This window comes from Corylus avellana, chromosome 6 (assembly GCF_965113065.1).
Source record: "Corylus avellana chromosome 6, dhCorAvel1.hap1.2, whole genome shotgun sequence".
NCBI classification, from domain to species: Eukaryota; Viridiplantae; Streptophyta; class Magnoliopsida; order Fagales; family Betulaceae; genus Corylus; species Corylus avellana.
Genome location: NC_142495.1, coordinates 27,117,148 through 27,135,595, shown reverse-complemented (window position 1 = coordinate 27,135,595; position 18,448 = coordinate 27,117,148). Strand labels below are relative to the sequence as shown.

At 35.2% G+C, this 18,448-nt stretch overlaps 3 protein-coding genes and 1 pseudogene across 3 annotated transcripts; 1 reads left to right on the top strand and 3 right to left on the bottom strand.

Moving 5' to 3' along the window:
• The first annotated feature begins 2,935 nt into the window (after positions 1–2,935).
• On the top strand, positions 2,936–7,645 carry LOC148585114 (uncharacterized; annotated as a pseudogene).
• Positions 7,646–8,192: 547 nt separating this feature from the next.
• Positions 8,193–9,212, bottom strand: LOC132188461 (uncharacterized). The gene is made up of 2 exons (XM_059602914.2): positions 8,456–9,212; positions 8,193–8,321 (listed from the first exon to the last, which is right to left on the bottom strand). The coding sequence occupies exons 1-2, from the start codon at positions 9,071–9,073 to the stop codon at positions 8,211–8,213; spliced, it is 729 nt and encodes a 242-aa protein (XP_059458897.2). The 5' UTR covers positions 9,074–9,212; the 3' UTR covers positions 8,193–8,210.
• Positions 9,213–12,325: 3,113 nt separating this feature from the next.
• On the bottom strand, positions 12,326–13,759 carry LOC148585113 (uncharacterized). The gene is made up of 2 exons (XM_088517483.1): positions 12,633–13,759; positions 12,326–12,542 (listed from the first exon to the last, which is right to left on the bottom strand). Exons 1-2 carry the CDS (start codon positions 13,245–13,247, stop codon positions 12,462–12,464), a joined length of 696 nt encoding a protein of 231 aa, XP_088373609.1. The 5' UTR covers positions 13,248–13,759; the 3' UTR covers positions 12,326–12,461.
• Positions 13,056–15,269, bottom strand: LOC148585112 (uncharacterized). Its single transcript, XM_088517477.1, has 4 exons — positions 14,637–15,269; positions 14,434–14,530; positions 14,180–14,288; positions 13,056–13,119 (listed from the first exon to the last, which is right to left on the bottom strand). Exons 1-3 carry the CDS (start codon positions 15,261–15,263, stop codon positions 14,227–14,229), a joined length of 786 nt encoding a protein of 261 aa, XP_088373603.1. The 5' UTR covers positions 15,264–15,269; the 3' UTR covers positions 13,056–13,119; positions 14,180–14,226.
• Between the last annotated feature and the right edge of the window lie 3,179 nt (positions 15,270–18,448).

The following is an 18,448-nucleotide window of genomic DNA, read 5'->3' as shown; positions in this document are numbered from 1 at the left end:
TTAGATAATATTGGGAAGTTCTTATTCCAAAGGGAAAGCAATCTTCCATCCATGGCCACTTACCAGCATTGAAGTCTCCAATGGGAACTTCTTCTCTTTTTTTTTTGAAAAAAGGTTGGAAGGAGTGATCAGTGTAATTTTTTCTTTTTGGGCGTGACCATAGGGGTTCCCATCCATAAAATGTTTGGTTTGAACCATAGCGCGCTATTGCCTAGGAAAGCGAGTTCGTCACCACAACCCCACCAAAGTGCAAGTTAGTAAAGCCCCCATCTTAGTAGCATCTGGTTCGCGAACTACTACCGTAAACGGGTTCAAACCCGTGACCACTAATTAAGAAAGGAGGGAGGAATTGAACCTTATTCCCTCCTATTTTACCAACTACCACCTTGGTGGTTCTCCGATGGAAACTTGAGCAAACATAAAAGTATCTTGTCTAGGTCTTGCAACTGCTAAGTCCACCAATGGTAACATGTATCAGTTTTGTGTCCTCAATGGTTAGGAAATATATTGTAAAAGAAAATGCCGATTTCTCTTGTCCAACGTCCACACCGCGATGCATCTTCAACGGCTAGGTCCACCAATGGTAAAATTTTGGACTTGTACTTGCCTGTATGTTTGAGAGAGAGAATCTTAGGAGAGAAGAGTTAACGCCTAACCGTGTATGACTCTGTCAAGCATATTAAAAAACATGAGAGAGAAATGTTAAAATGACACGTCAATTTAACAGATTACGTTGGATTGAAAGGAATTTCTGTCTTCTTTTTTTTTTTTTTTTTTTTTTAAATACTAAAAACCTTGAACTTTACTTTTTTAAAGTTACGACTTTTCTTTTGGTTTGTTGGCAACCAAGCTACTTATTAGGCTTGGGCGATTACTGAGATAACAACTTTATGAAATTTTCGTAAAGAGACCTGTTACTTTACAAAGAATTATAAGCTGTGTTTGGCAATGGAATGGAAAAAAGGAGTAGAACGACATTGTAACGGATTTGATTGATATGAGAGAAAAAATAAGAATATTTTGTATAAAAAAGTGAAAAATTTTGTTTTGTAGTGATTTGTTTATTTGAATTGTAATAAAAAATGATTAATGTAATGTAAAAAGTAAAAATATTAAAGTTAATTTTTTTTTAAAAAAAAAATTTTTAAATTTTTGGGTCCGATCCAGCCTTTCCTTTTGCCAAACTAGGAAGTAGAGTTCTCCGAATGGCATTCAAAATAAGTTGTGTAATTCAACGAGATCTTCCTGTGCTTGGATCTAATTCTCAGTAATTATTATGAGATGATTTCTTATACAAAATGCCAATTTAGAATAGTGTCTCGAACTGTTCCCTCCCTCATCTAGTCATCTGTCCAAGACCGATGAATTTCAAAAAAATCTTTTCACAAAATTATATGCTAAAATTATTAGCAATATACAAATAAATGTTAGAAATATTATTAATTCCTATATTCCTTACAGATTAAAATGATTCCGGGAAATTAACATCTCCCACAGAATTTTATACAGATTGTTTCAATTACTTTTGCTGAGGAATCACTTATTTATACCATGTCTAGCGAAAAAATGCGATAAACATGTCGTACGAACCCTCATGGCCGACAAAAGTAAAAGCAATTGTACGACGTTTAAGATTTTCGTGATGGTGAAATGAAAGGACACTAAAGCCTAGCTACTAGCCTGTGCTTTTCCATGAAAAGCCACTTCCACATAAAACTGTAATCAAAAGTTAATAGCACATGATGCAACCTCAGTCATCTTTTCTTTTCTTTTCTTTTGTTTGTTTGTGTGTTTTTTTTTTTCCTAAAAAAAAATTCTTTTATTGTCTTCTTTTTCTTTTTATGTTTATGTTATTCGTTAAATATATTGTGAAGTATATTGGAAGCAGAAGAATAATAGAGAGAGAGATCAAAAGCATATAGGACTACATTTTGATTATATTAATTATATATTATGATGATTACATAAGCTTTTATATATAGAGAAGCAAAGAGTGATAAGCAAAAAATTCTAGACTAATTACGGTAAGGAATAAACCTAGAGAATAATATAAAATATTCTAACATTCTCTCTCAAACTCAAGGTGCAAGCTTGAGTTTGGGAAAAAGAAAGAGAAATTATGATTTTTTTTTTTTGGGTCACTTGAAAAATCGCCAGAAAATTTGCCAGAGTGGAGGCCTGAGGTGGAGGACGGCAACAGGTTGTTGGAGGACTTGGGCCAACTTGATGGAGTTGGGTCTTCAATTGTAGATTTATAGGATAAGCTAGATTGGGCCAGTTTGATTGGGTTAAAATAGGCCAAAACTCATGGACAATTAAATATGGTCTGACGCGAAATCATATAAACCAAGTCTAACCCGTTGAATTGGGTTGACTAATTTGGACCGGTTGGACAGATTGACCCAGTTGGCCTATTCGGTTGAACCGGGTTAGAGATTCAATTTGAACTTGATGACCCAGTTAGAAATTGGTTTTGGACTGGGTTGGAGCACCTTTGATGGACTCGAGATGAGTCGGTTAGAAACCGATTTTGGATCTGGTTAGAGCGCCTTAGATGGATCCAAGATAACAAGTGGGCCGGTTACAAGGGCCAAAATGGTTGAAACTCATGGACTGTTAAATGGGTTGGTCTGGCCCTAAAGAGACGATCTGGTTCTAACTCGTTGAATCAGGTAAAAAATATTGGATCCGGATGAGTAGGAATCCTTTTTTTTTTTTTTCGTATCTAACACGTGGCAGAGGCTAGGGCTGATGTGGTAGTAGGGACGGAGGAGAAGAGTCTAGCGTGCGTACACCACATGCACCAAACCCTAGCTATAGTTTTCTGGTGCGTGAGGTGCGTGCATCAGACGCGCCAAGACATGGCTGGCACGTGAACGCGCGTGGGAGGTGCTACAGGCGCGTGGAAGCATGGACGACTGAAATCTCTTTGGATATGGACTCGGAGGTGTTTGATCTGTCGTCTGAGGAGGAGCGTGTAGCTCCAGCCAGTGGCGGTGCGTGGAGGCACGGGCAAAAACTAGCGGAGGCGCGTTGGTGGGACAGTGGCGGCGGATCTTCCACAGTTCTGTAGATCTGTGCCTCGTAATTATGAATTTGGGATTAATTTTCCTAGATGAGTCTGCGATGAAGGCATGAAAGAAATTTTGAGCGATGACCGCTTGGCGGCAAGCGGATGGCCAAAAAATGGAGGTCGCTAGAGGAAGCGTCGAAAAACGTCAAAGACGTTTATTGGAGGCCACAAGAAAGTTGCTCTCATATCATGTTAAATATATTGTGGAGTATATTGGAAGAAGAAGAATAATAGAGAGAGAGAGAGAGAGAGAGAGAGAGAGAAAAGATTTGTTTAATTATATAAGAGAGCAGAAGTATATAAGACTACATCTCTTCTATATTAATTATATAATATGATGATTACATAGGTCCCTATATATAGAGAGGCTAAAAGTGATAAGCAAGAAACCCTATACTAATTAAGGTAAGGAATAAACCTAGAGAATACTATAAAATATTCTAACATTGCATTTTCTTTTCTTTTTCTCAATATCCAACAATTCTGTGTAAGGTTCTAATTGCCATACTGAATCCATTCCAAGATTCATCATCGTTCACAGACCTACCATCGGTACCATGGCAACGACCAGAGGTCCATAGTAAGCCTGAAGCTTTTCAAAGACAAGAAGAGACAACGGGTGCTGTTTGCTGAAGCAAACAAGGAATTCAATGATTTCCTATTTAGTATTTTCACTCTGCCAATGGAACTGTGACGAGGCTTCTGAAAGAGGGAGGCGGCATGGTAGGCTCATGCTTGCTGTTGGAAGTCCCATATTGTTTGGGTATTAAGGAGATGGACCATTTATAAGTTGAGGAGAAACCTCAACTCTTGAGCTAGCTTTTGGGTTGAATTAGGCCCAAGATCCATTTCTAATATGGTATCAAAGCTGGGTTTGCCTAGCCCAATTGGCTGTGGCCCACCGTCACCCATTGTCGCACGTTGTTAGCTTGCCTAGCCCAATTGGCGTGTTGGAAGTACCACATTACTTGGGTATTAAGGAGATGGATCATTTATAAATTGAGAAAAAACCTCAACTTTTAAGTTAACTTTTAGGTTAAGTGAAACCCAAGACCCATTTCTAATAGTTGCCAAGCCTGGCCTCTACCGGTGCATTGAAAATATTAGCGTTACTTACATACAACCAGACAAACACAAACGTTTTCTGCTAGATCCCAACGTCGTCATGACGTCATGCCTGTTGCTAATTAAACTCCCTCACCTATTGCAAAACGTTGGCTCAACATTCCGTCAATTGACTCAATTGTACAGGTGTCCGTACTCATACATTTCCAACAACTGTAGCAGTTACGTGGCCGATGAGTGATGCCGATAGCACAATTTGTCCTCAGTGCAACAATAAGATGGACCGGATGGTAACATTCATAGACCCACCAAGAGTAATTAGGGCATCCCCCACTAGTGAAGAAGGTTATGTGAAACCGATGGTTACATACATGGTGATGGATGATATGGAGGTGAAGCCATCCTCTTCCAGCATTCTTGTCACTCTACTTACCAAGTTTAATGTCAAGGATTTTGGGGATGTTGAGGAGAAAGTGGTCGATCTGGGCATGGATGAGGTATGCCATGTACTCATGACTCATCCCTTGCTTTCTGTGCATGTGCATGGCAACAACCAAATGCTTCTTTTTTTGCATGTTGTTAAATTATTAAGTGTATGATTACATATTATAACTACTTTGTTGGCTGGATGGTCAATTTTGAACATGCATTGCGATTGTGTTTAAGAAATATAGTTTTAAAGTTAGAGTAAAAAACTCTCTCTCTCTCTCTCTATATATATATATATATATATATAAATTTTAAGAAACATGTCAACTTTTGGTTGGCACAACTTTTTAGGTACTAAAAATACTTTTTAAACTCTCTAAGACAATCTCATATAGGGCCTTAGATATATTAAAAACTCTATCTTTCTTTATACTCTTTCAATGTGATGAGTAGGGAATAATTTCAATGTGGTCTTGGCATAAACCAAGGTTTTTTTGTCCACCATTCAAAAGCTGACACATCAGCTTGAAAAAAAAAATTAAAAACACATGTTAAAAAAACATACGACTTAACCCAACCTTCTTTTATTCTTTAAAAAAACCTTCATAACACAATCACCGCCAACCACGCCAGACGTTGTCGCCACCCGCTAAACCCTACCACCTAAGCTAGTATCTATCTCCCTCTCTCGGGTAGTTCTAAGCGGTGATTCTCAAAGATCCCAACATGGGTGGGCTGTGCTTGCATCTTAGGTGGTTGTGGTGGGATTAGATCTTCTAATTATAAGAGAGAGAGAGAGAGAGAGAGAGAGAGATCTGGCATGGCGGCAGGGTTCGGCTAGGAGGCGACGTCTTGGCGTGGGCATGGGTGTGGGTGAGACTGAGAGATCCGGGCAGTGGCGGCTATAGGCGGTGGCTCAGCGGCTGTGTTGGGATTTAATCCCGTGTTTTACTAACATATGATTTTTTTTGTACCAAACTAATGTGTTGACCTCTAAGTAGTGGGCACAAAACCCTTGATTTCTATGAAGACCGCACAAAAGTTGTTATTATGATAAGTAATGTTAGAAGTCACTCTTACGTATTGTGAGATACAAACTTTACAAGTTTAGTGTATACATATACACAACACTAAATTCAACAAAGTAATGAATTCATTACCATAATTATTTCCAACCAAATTTATTATTAGTTTATAAAAAGATGATAAAGTTCAATCTTTTTTTTTATTTTTTTGATATGTCCATACAAGATGTGGGAAAATGGATTGATCAAACTGGAGACCTCCACTTTATGAGGCACGGCTCCTAGCTGATTGAACTACTCCTTGGAAACGATAAAGTTAATAATTAAACTATGACATATGATAACTTAATCCTAATAATTAAACTATACCTTATTATATATATAAGGTAAGCAAAAATAAATAAATCGGTCCCCACCATCAAAGAAGTTGATCGAATTCATAAAATGGATGTGTGAGTATCAATCATATTATAATTTTTTTAAAAAAAAAATTTAAAAAAAAAAAAAATGAAGCGGAATGCAGATGTTCAAGCCAACCCATTGCCAAGTCAACCCCTCAAGGTTTTTTTTTTTTTTTTTTTTTTTTCAATTATTGTTTTTCTCAAAGAAGTGGTTCGCTCCCTCCTAAACAAGAAGTGCTACATATATATCATAATTCTATCCTCGCCATCATAGATGTACCTTTCTTTTTATGGGTCATGGCTGAAAACATTGGGCTAGGGTAAGTCATCCCCCTTATGAGGATTACTCACCCAAGCCCAATCAAGCTTCTTAGCCCATTCCCGCGACTGCAGCAAACGTGGAGTCCATTGCGTTGCAGGATATCATTTCCCTTACCCGCGTAGGGGCAGGATAGTGTCACGTTTCCAAGTAGTCCTGGAATCAAACTTGACGTCATCAAGTTATTTTTACTTAAACTAAATATTTCACGTAATAAATTTTATCTATTAAAAAAAGAGTTTAAACTTACACGTGAAGAGAAGAGAAAAAGCGTTAAAGTAATGATTAAGTGATTAAATTTACTTTTTTTTATTACCTTAATTTTTGATATATATATATTTTGCTTACACACTTTTTTTGTTTTTTTTAAAGTACAATATTCCATTATATTTAAAGAGAAGATAGTTACACTCAGGACCGGCTCAATGGCTAGGCCACTGAAGCGGTCGCCTAGGGCCCCCAGTTAGTAAGGCCCAAAAAAACCTAAAATTTTTTAAAATTTTATTTTAACTTAAGGCTTAATTTTTTATTTTTTTTTAAAAAAAATAAGACCTAAAATTTTCTCATAAAAATTTAAGGCCTCTAAAGTAAGGCCCCAATATAATAAGCCCATAGTAAAATAATGCCAATTAACCCAAAAAAAATAAATATGCCACATCAATTTTTTTGGACAACTAGTTAAAAGTTAAACTTAAAAGTCATAAAACAACAATAAGAATGATAATAATAATAATATTATAAAAATATAATAATATTATTACAATAAATATTATTTAATTAATATTTAAATATTAAAAAAATTAATGTCTAACTTTAAAATTTCGCCTAAAGCTCCCAAATATATTGAGCCTGTCCTGGTTACACTGGAACAAAAATTTAAAAGACGTGGCTTCTCAATAACGTACCATTTAAAAGCATATTGTTAAAGTTCAGTGGTTTCTGTTTTATTCTTGGGAAAATGAAAATGAAGCCACAAGAAAAAGAAAAAGAAAAATAGAACAAATAACCAACGCTGATATATATATATATATATATATAAGGGCTGTGGGCCTAAGTTTCTTGATGGACTGATTATTTGGAGTTTGGCCTAACAATATGCTCTAAAAAAAAAAAAAACAAACAAGCAATAAAAGCTGGTTCGTCACAAAATTCATATTAAAAATAAATCAATAGATCACCTCTTAATAATGCATGGAAGATGTCTTCCCCACATTTTCTGTACAAAAAGTAACAATTGGTCGAAGGGCATGTGGGATGCACATGCTATTCAATAATATGGTTGAGCTTTGTGTTTCAGCCACTAAATGGAACTGCAGTTGAGTGCATATCTTAAGGAAAGATAGTCTTCCTATCTAATGCGAGAAGACTTATCGTCAATATTCATAGTCTAGTTCACTGAAAGCAATAAACATGGTGGAAGACCGACTATAAGTCTATATATAACAATATCTCTCTTTTATTCTATAATTATGATACCCTCATTTTCATGTCACCTTATCTAAAAAATCAATTCCACGGCAATTACAATGACTCGAAACTAGTTATAGGCCGTCTCTTTTGTGACTCGACAACAAACTGCGTCTTATCATATATTTGAAGTGGTAGTTGGCTATAATACCAAATAATATAAATTTCATGTACAATTCATTCTTAATAATATCTATTCAAAAAAAAAAAAGAACCATCTATATAATATCATCAACCCTATTCTAAACAGGAAATTGGCAGAAGCATGATAGCTCGAAAGATCATCAACCATCAAAAAAGGTGATCGAGAAGAGAGAGACACGGTGAAATCATGGCAGATAGAATTTCTCGTCAAAAGGTTGCTCCCACCGAATTATTATCAGAATCAAATAGAATTTTTTTTTTTTTTTACACTGCCTTCATTGGCCCGCTTATACACCTTCATCTTTAATTGAAACCTCAGTTGCAAGGTTCTCAGCCCGAAGAAAAACATCGGTCAAAACCGTCTTTGAACGGAGAGAAGCCTTAAGCAATTGCACTCCCTGAAAAATAGTCACCGTAAATCTTAAATCCCAAAAGCTGCTTCCAAAAACACCAGTATTTAAAAATAAAAAATAAAAGTTTCAGAGTTGTAATAATACACGTACAGAAAGCAAGGGATGAATTCCATATATACCTCATTTATGCCTAATTGGACAACTTTCTCCTCAATATCCCCTACATCCTGAATATTAAATTGGGTAAGCAGAGTGACGAAAGAGATGTTGACCATTGGCTTCACCTCCAGATCATCCATCACCATGTATATAACCATCCCTTTTACGTAACCTTCATCACTCGAAGATGACGGGCTTGCGAAACCCTCAGGAAAACGAGTCGTCACTGAAGCAGTACTGCAGGAGGCACAAAGTCTGGTGTTGTAATTTAACTTTTCCTCGATCTGAAAGTTGCCGCAAGAACCACAAAAACGACTCGATTCCCTTGATTTATAAGACTCAACCTGTGGGAGGAGGAGAGGGACTTTAGGACCGGGAACGGCTACTACGGGATTCAACACAAATTCTTTGGGTTGGTCTGGCAGAAAGTAAGCGTCGCTGAGATTTTCAATGCTATTGAAGAGGCTTGGCAAGCAGCCACCCATGCCTTTGTCTTTTAGGATTCTGGTGATATTTCCGAAGGGCAGAGTGAAAACGTTGAAGAGGAAATCAACAAATTCCTTGCTCGCCTCAGCAAATAGCACAATTTCGCTCTTTTTATCTATGAAAAGCTTCAGGCTTATCTTGGTGGCTGCCATTTTAGGTCCTACGAAGATTTAAGACCCAGATGTAATTTTCTGATCTGGACACCAAAACTAAAAGATCGTTGGTTGCAAAAGACTTGTTTGAGAAACAGAGTGACTGTAGCCTGGGAAAGAGAGTGCTGCTGCGGCTGAGTTTGGGAAGATGGGTGCTGCTTTTTTTTTTTCACTTTCCATGAGTAAAAGAGCATCATTATTGACCGAGATCAAATAAAAGTTATATTTTTACTTTTTTAAATGAGGAGAGTTACTTTTAAAACAATCTAAATATCAAATTTCTTATTTGTTCTTGATAGATAAGAGAGAAAGAAAATAAATATATAAGTTTGAAAAAATAAAATAATTTTTAATATTTGGAGAGACTCGTTAATTATAGTTAAATTTGAAATAAAATAGAAAGTTTATTAAATGACTTTTTTAAAAAAATTTTAGAAAAATCAAATTTAAAGAGTTCAATAGAAATACGAAATGCTATAAGGAGAGATAAATTTAAATTTTTTTTATTTTAGAAAAAAAGAAATCAATTAAATTGTACTCTATTATTTCATAAACTGTTTTTTTTTTTTTTTTTTTTTTTTGGGGGGGGGTGGTAAAGCCCAACATTTTTCTTTTCAAAAAAAGGACGGTATCAGAGGAATCTAACGTAGCAATGAGTAGGACAACACACCAAGTACAAATAGGAGTTGTCTCCAAATTCAAATGGAAACCCAAACTTTCCCCGAGAACAACCAATATACAAAAGAACAAATAGCTGGGCCCCATCACACTAGTAATAATTTCTTTAACATTAGGTTTAAATACTATTTTGTCTAATGTGGTTTAATAGTTTTATTTTTTCTCATTCGATTTCCTTTTTGTATCATAAATGGTATGTTAATAATAGTTAAAAACTGTTTTTAAGAAATAGCTCAATCGATTGTAGATTACGTTTAATGAAGCGGAGGTTATTAGTTCGAATCCCCCCTTCTTTTGTGTGGACATGTCAAAATAATAATAATAATAATAATGGTTAAAAACGAAAATAGTATCTCTGTCTAAATTCGATTCAAAAATTGACGAAAATTGACGTCAGCACTTTTAAAAATTGACATGTATCCATATACTTAATTAAAAATAAAAATAATTTTTTTTCAAAATTAAAATGATTAAAAACATTAAATTAAATTAAAATTTTAAAAACAAAATTTGCAAAAAAGGTGGGCTGGCCACTCTCATTTTGCCTTAATGGGTGAACAGCCACCCACAGGTTGGGGGTGGTTAAGGACTCTTGAGGTGGACGAGACCAGCCCCAACAGCTTTGGGGGTAGTTCAGCCACCCTCGTTTGGCTTGAAGTGGTTTCGGCCACCCTAGAACGGTTGGTCTAGGGGTGGGCAAACAACCTTTATGGCCCTTAGGAGTGGTTCGGCCACCTCCAAGGGTCAACCCTATATATATTTCTTTTAATTGGTGAAACCACCCAAGCCAAATGGGAGTGGTTTCGGCCACCCCCATATCGGCCAAGGGTGGCTCCAGCCATCCATTTCCATTTTATTTAATTATATATTATTATTATTTTATTTTATTTTTTAATGTTTTTAATCATTTTAATTTTTAATTTTTAATTATTTATATGGACATATGTCAATTTTTTAATCGTGCTGACGTAGATTTCCGTTAATTTTTGGACAAAATTTAGACGGATGTATCATTTTCATTTTTAACAATTATTGAGGTACAATACAAAACGAAACCGAATGGGACAAAAAATAAAATTGTTAAACGACATTGGTCAAAAAAGTATTTAACCCTTAATATTATAATAAATCCTATTTGAATCTAAAAAGAGAATATTATATATTTTATGGTGGTTACGTATCATGTGTATCAATTGCTTATTTGAGTTAAGTAATGGTAAAATTCATGGAATTATTCCCGCAAAAAATTAAAAAAATTAAAAAAAGAAAAAAGAAAAAAAAGAAAAGAAAAGGAAATTTCTTCAAAATTAGAGGAAATATTTTCGAATTCACTCTAATAAATGTAAAGTATCCTTTTAACATTTAAGTAGATATTTTATTTAACATTTTTAACAGTTATTTCTTATCCATCTTCTAGCCCAGGAACTCAAACATTGATTTATGATAAACCTAAACATGTTACAAGAGATGAACCAAAACACTTGACATTTATTATAAGTTAAAAAGACCAGTTTTGGCGTGAATAATTTTTTGGCCTTTCGGGTCAAGAATGACTAGTTTTGGCGTGATGCTTTTGCATATGCTTGGAGAATGGCTACTTATGTCCTGACTTGAATCTGTACCGGACAAATCTATTCTATAAGCTGAAGATTGGGCATGAGTTAGCGGATATAGACGTCATAAAATTTTAATGTAAGATTTGTATGTTTTTGACCTCTATGACATGTAATCTTTTAGATTCGGTTATGAATTTTAGAGCGTTATGCTCTATAATTGTAAGAGTTTTTATGCTCTTGATTATTTATGAATGAAATTAAAATTTATCTTACAAGAAAAAAAAAAAAAAATCCTCAGAACTAATTTAAAGGAAATTGTGTCCACAATAAAGTTCTGCTAGTATATTTTTTGAGGACCCTCATGCATTTTTCTTTTTAATTCTTGTTCTACACTTACTTCGTTCAACTATTTGCTCAATTTTTCCTTCAAAATTTTAAAATTACAAATCTAACAAAAAAATGCATCACACGCTATACATATGTCGTAAAATGACCATTATAAAAAATATTGAAAAATACTAAAAGGTCAATATTTTTGTTATATTTAATTCATTTCATCTTATAAATTAACTATTAAATTTATAAATTTATTTTAACTATAAATAAGTTAATAGTAAACCTCACATAAATCAATAATAAACTTTACAAATTTAATCATCGATTTATTAAATTTGTAAATTGAATACGATTAAATATAATATAAAGATATTATTAACCCTAGCATTTTCGCAAAAACCCTCCCCTGATCATCGGGACCCACTGTGAGAGTCTGAGTCTGAGTCTGAGACTCTGTCCTCCTCCGGCCCCAACTCTCCCCCGACCTGGGTATGGGTGTTGGCCGGGCAGACCCACAGCCAAGCCGTGGGTCTCTGGCCCCACACCTCCCCTGCCCTCGAGCTTCCTAGCTGGTATCATTTACTATGGAGCCGGAGCCGGAGGTATCCCCATCTGATCCACAGGCACCAATGCACCATCCCTGTCAACTCTGCTGCCTACCTCACTGGATACAGAAGCTTACAACTAATTACTGATTTCATAAAGCATAATGATTCTTCACAAAAAACACAAAACAACGCCTAATTAGCAATCTCATAGATACATCATTTGGATAAACACTCGCTTCTTTTAATTAATTTGCATATGTTGGGCCGCCTTTAATGTGCTCGATGAATTGGAAGGAAGACATCAGTCAGGACCGTCTTCGATTGCAGAGAAGCCTTGAGCAACTTCAAACCCTGGAATAGACCATGTGATTATTGGATGTTCACCAAAAAGAAAAAGGAAGCATTTGATATTTGAAAGCAAAGGGGTTAGTGGTGGCATACCTCATCCATTCCCAAATACACCACTTTCTCCTCAACATCCCCTGCTGCCTTCACATTGAACTCTCTAAGCAGAGTGATACCGGAGTTGGTGGACATGGGCTTCACCTCCAGATCATCCATCACCATGTATGAAACCATCCCTTTCACGTAACCTCCCTCTTTTGAGATTTTGTTCATGAAATCACTGCACGAAGAACATGACGATTCCCCCTGCTTATAACTGATTTCGCGGACTCGATAGGCACTGCAACCTCTGTTCCTGCACATAGTTTCTGAGTTTTTCCTGCATGTAAACAACTCATCGTTTGGCAAGAGGAGGGGGGCTTTAAGACCAGGAATGACTACTCTGGGCTTCAACAGGAAATCTTTGTTCCGGTCAAGCTGAAAGCAATCATCGCTCAAATTTTCAATGCTCTTGTAGAGGTTTGGCAAGCAGCCTACCATGCCTTCCTCTCTGAGGAGCCTGGTGACTGTTCCAACGGGCAAACTGAAAATGGTGAAGAGGAAATCAACAAATTTTTTCTCTGCTTCAGCAAAGAGCAGTTGTTGCTTCTTTTTGTCTACCACAAGTTTCAGGCTTACTTTGGTGCCTGTCACGTTATCTATGTTTGACATTATGAATCTTCAAGTGGATTGTGGCAATTGCCCTCTATTTGTTTAATTTATTTTTTATTTTAGTAAAATATTTGGGTATTGGGTAGAAAGTTTAATTTATGCTGAGAAAATAACTAAATATACGTATTTGATTCTAATTTAATCTTCAAGTTTGAAAGAAGACGATAGAGTAAATGATAAATTCTTTTGAATGATAACCTATGCCCTAAGGAAGAAAAAGAAAGTACAAGATGGAAGTGAGTGCTGAGTGGGCTTTGAAGGAAAAGCAAGAGCTAGTAGCTAAGCATTATTGTCCTTTACTTTTGACGGCCGGGGTTTCCATTGCATTACTTTTGTCGACATGTTTCTACCATTTTAGCTCGACATTGTAGAAATTTCTGATTCCCAGCTACAAAACAAAAGTCTATATATGTACTGTGTGTGAAAATGAAGAAAACAATCTGCATAAAATTCTACATACGGTGGAGAGATTAGAAATATGCAGGGTAAAAAGAAGGAAGTTAAAGCCAAAATATATAACAGTTTGTTGAAAAACTTTCGAAATTTGGCCGACTCACTGCTAAACGAACGGGGGCCCATAAAGAGCTGACAGATGTGACAAAGGAAAGAGAGTTGAAAAGATATGTCAGTGTGTAAAGAGGTGGGGAGTGGAGACTCTTTCTCTGTCAAAGAGTACATACGAAAAACTCAGGGAAATGTGCTTTATTGTCTATTGCAGGAAGGTGCGACACTCAATTATTTATTTATTTATTTATTATTATTATTTTTTATCTTATACTTTGGAAGTAATGCTTGCTTTTGCAATTCTATTTTACTTTGTATATATTATATATACTAACACTAGCAAGAGTTCTACTGCTAAATGTAAGCTATAATCAAAAGAACAATCGTAAACTATAAAAACAGAATTTAAAATACAAATCACAAGTTACATAGCAAATGGACCATCTGCATTCCATTATCTTCGAGAGATTTCATATCAGTAATCTTTAGCTCCATACGTCTCCGTTGTTGCTACGTGTTTCTCTGCATCACACTTGTCTTTTGTGGTCGCATGAATGCCACATCAGTCAAGAATTGATATACACTATTACATCAGCTTAATAATGAAAGTGAAATAGGAAAAGAATATGTAGCATTAATATTCCTTCCAATTACATAAAACATGATCACTATTAACGCGGACCTTTACCAGCATTTTTAGACTTTAACAATTTCTCAGGAAGGAAGACGTCGGTCAAAACTGTCTTGGATTGTAAAGAAGCTTGGAGCAATTTCACGCCCTAGCATCAAATCAAAAAAAGAAGCAAAATAGTTATAATGGTTATTGCCACGCCATGCATATGCATAGAAAGCAAGGGATGAGTCATGAGTGGCATATTTACATACCTCATCCATGCCCACATCGACCACTTTTTCGTCAATATCCCCAATTTCCTTGACATTAAACTTGTTGAGCAGAGAGACAAGAGCCGTGGATGACAAGGCCTTCACATCCAGATCATCCATCACCATGTATGTAGCCGTCCCTTTCACGTAACCTTCCTCACCAGAGGATGCCCTGATTTCGCTTGTTGGGTCTATGAAGGTTACCATCCCGTCCATCTTACACTTGCACTTGGGACAAATTGTGCCAGCTTCATCTGCCACGTAACTGCTACAGTTGCTGTACTTGTATTGGTTCGGACACCTGTACAATTGACGGAATGTTGAGCCGACGTTTGGCAATAGGAGAGGGACTTTAGCGCCGGGCATGACGACGTTCGGTTGTAGCAGAAACTGTTTGTCTTTGTCCGGTTGGATGTAAGCAACACTCATATTTTCAATGCCCTGGTAGAGGGTTGGCAAGCAGCCTGCCATGCCGCCTCCCTCTTTCAGAAGCCTCGTTACAACTCCGACCGGCAGAGTAAAAATGCTAAAGAGGAAATCAACGAATTCCTTATCTGCTTCAGCATAGAGCACTCGTTGGCCCCTTTTGTCAATGAAAAGCTTCAGGCTTACATTTGCTGCTGCCATTTTCGGTGTGTAATGACTATGAATAAAATCTTCTAAGGGATTCAGTCGAGTAAGTGTGCCCTCTATTGGCTTGGCTTTTATATTCTTTGGTCTACACAGAATTCGCTCAGCCAATTAAGGGTCTTCTTATATTATGCTTTTCAGTGACAATACGAAGTGGGTCTATCTTCAAGGAAAAGTAACACTTAGCAGCTAAGCTTTAGGATAATAGGATGAAATTGTTAGATATTGAGAAAAAAAAAAAAAAAAAAAAAAAACATCATAATCATAAAAAGAAAAGGGAAATGCTTTACATATTTTCAAATGCTCACGTTTCAAAGTTGCAGTGAAATTTACACTACATATACTTTTATTTATTATTTTATTTATGATTTTTAGCTTATATTGGAACTGACATTTCGAGAGCTATTTCCCAGGATTTTCTATGAAGCAAGTCTCTTTACGAAAATGTGATAAAAGTTCTTTTCTGAATATTCGCCCAAGCCTAGTAATTAGTAGCTTCGTTGCCAAGAAACCAAAAGAAATGTCGTGACATGCATACGTAGAAAAGGCAACATAAACATAAAAAAGATAAAGATGAAAATAAAAGAATTTTTATTTTTTTATTTTTTTAAAAAAGATGACAAGGTTGCATGTGATATATTAACTTTGAATAGAGTTTTACATGGAAAAGCACGGGCTAGTAGTTAAGCTTTAGTGTCCTTTCATTTCACCACCACTAATTTCTTCGACCTCGTACAATTGCTTTACTTTTGTGGCCACGAGGGTTCGTACGACATGTTTGTTTCTAGCATTCTTACGTACTATTTACTTTATTTTTTTATTTTTAAAAAATTAATATGAAATTTTTTTTACTTTTATATTATATTATTCACTTTGTATATCACATAATTTTTTTTTTTATATCATATCATTTACTTTTTATTAATATTTAAATTTTAAAAAAAAACTACAAAACAAAATCTTCTCACTTTCTTATATCAATCATTATTTTTTTTTAAAAAAAAAAAAAATTTAACTATAAACAATGCCATGTAATGTAGTGGTTTGCCAAATGGCACCGATATAAATAAGTGATTCCTTACAAAAGTGACTGAAAATTAAGAAACAATCTGTATAAAATTCTATGGTGGAGAAGTTAATTTCCAGTAACCATTTTAATCCGTAAATAATATAGGAATTAATATTTCTAAAATTTATTTGGATATTCAAAACAATTTAAGCAAATAATTTTGTGAAAAGAATTGTATGAAGTTCATTGGTCTTGAACAGATGAGGGAGGGGACAGTTCGAGAAACTATTCTAAATTGGTATATTGTATAAGAAATCATCTCATAATAATTACTGAAAATTAGATCCAATAACAGGAAGATGTAGATGAATTACATAACTTATTTGAATTGACATTCGGATAACTACTTCCAAGGATTCTCTGTAAACTAACTAATAAGTAGCTTAGTTGCCAACTTGCCAAGAAACCAAAAGTAAAGTCGTAACTTGTGAAAAGTAAAGTTCAAGGTTTTTAGTGATTTAACAAAAAAAAAAGAAAAATTTCCTTCAAATCCAACCTAATCTTATAAACTGACACATGTCATTTTAACATGTCTTTCACAAGTTTTTCAATATTCAACTATCTCTATATGGTGAATGAGTGAATCTACCAATGAATTTTTGTGAGACTCAAGGACAGAGAAAGGGGGTGACCCATATAGGCCATGGCCACCCCTAACTCATAAGGAAAAAAAAATTGAAGGCAAAAAAAGTAATTTATAATAGTTTTTTTTTTTTTTTTTTTTTTGCATATCGGCCCCTAACAACACAATTTATTGGCCATTAACCCTTGCCCATATTAATCTCTGCCTCGGTCATTGACCCACATGATTTCACAATTCTTTAAGTGTTTACTCTCAAAAGTAGCATTAACAGTGAAAATTGCATTGAACACTACATGTATTTTTTATTTTTTATTTTTATTATTTTTTTAATTTTTGACCGTTACGTGAAAGCAAAACAGTTAAAAATATATGATCTATATCACTCCTAAAAACAAAAAAGAAAAGAAAAGTAAAGAGGAATAAATTTCATAAAGATCGTTTCTGAATCTTCGCCCGAACCTAGTAAGTAGCTTCGTTCCCAAGAAACCAAAAGAAAAGTCGTGTCGTAGAAAAAGTCAATTGTTCAATGTTTTTAGTTATAAAAAAAAAAAAAAAAAAAACTTAATTTTTTTTTTAAAAAAAAAAATCACAAGTAGGAGAATGCCAACCAAGGGATTAGTTACATTTTTCTAAAGCTTCTTTTCTATAGAAGTACTACCAGTGTTATCTATTGTGATCGATGGATCAATGATGTCAAAATTGGGGATAATGTTAGATTAATGCCACTACAAAAAAACCATTTTTTCCTGGCATGAGTTTCCTGACGTGTTCCAGTGTCCGACACGTCAGAAAATTTTTCTGACGGGTCGTTTCTGACGCGTGTCGAGTGTCAGAAACGTAGGTGTCAGGAAAAAAAATTTCCTGACGTGTGACTAGGCAACACGTCAGAAAATTCTGACGTGTTACCCACTCACACGTCAGAAAATTTTTCTGACGTTGCATTTTTGCCATGTCAGAATTTTTCTGACGTGGCATAAATGACACGTCAGAAAATTTTCTGACGTGTCATTTCTGCCACGTCAGAAAATTTTCTGACGTGGTAGTTCTGACACACGTCAGAAAATTAAAAAATTAAATAAAAATTAATTAATTTTTTTTTTAATTTTTTTTTTCTGGAATTTTTAATTATTAATTAATTAAATTATTATTTTTTTTTTTTGAATTACTCTGCACGCACGGCAGCTCCCTCACGCTGCCGTACGTGCAGATCTGTGTTTCTCCAACACAGATCAATCTGCACGATCTGCACCATGGTGAGCTCTCATTTTTCTTTCTCTCTCTTCTAATTTTCTCTTCTTCTTCCTCTTCTTCTTCTGATCTTCTCCGTTTGTTTTTTTTTCTTCTGCTTCTCCTCTTCTTCTCTTATCCCTTTCTTTTTCTTTTGCAGCTTCTCCTCTTCTTCTCTTCTCCCTTTCTTTTTCTTTTTCTTTTTCTTCTTCTCTTCTTCTGATCTTCTCCCTTTCTTTTTCTTTTTCTTTTTCTTCTTTGTCTTCTCCGGCCTTTTCTTTGTCTTCTCCTTCTTCGGCTTTC

Excerpts from the sequence above, each read along its gene's own strand:
- LOC132188461 (XM_059602914.2), bottom strand. The coding sequence starts at position 9,073 with ATGGCAGCCACCAAGATAAGCCTGAAGCTTTTCATAGATAAAAAGAGC. Across the intron at positions 8,322-8,455 it reads TCCAATTAGGCATAAATGAG|GGAGTGCAATTGCTTAAGGC; the intron begins GTATATATGGAA and ends ACTATTTTTCAG.
- LOC148585113 (XM_088517483.1), bottom strand. The coding sequence starts at position 13,247 with ATGTCAAACATAGATAACGTGACAGGCACCAAAGTAAGCCTGAAACTT. Across the intron at positions 12,543-12,632 it reads TGTATTTGGGAATGGATGAG|GGTTTGAAGTTGCTCAAGGC; the intron begins GTATGCCACCAC and ends GGTCTATTCCAG.
- LOC148585112 (XM_088517477.1), bottom strand. The coding sequence starts at position 15,263 with ATGGCAGCAGCAAATGTAAGCCTGAAGCTTTTCATTGACAAAAGGGGC. Across the intron at positions 14,531-14,636 it reads TCGATGTGGGCATGGATGAG|GGCGTGAAATTGCTCCAAGC; the intron begins GTATGTAAATAT and ends ATTTGATGCTAG. Across the intron at positions 14,289-14,433 it reads GTCTAAAAATGCTGGTAAAG|ACAAGTGTGATGCAGAGAAA; the intron begins GTCCGCGTTAAT and ends CGACCACAAAAG.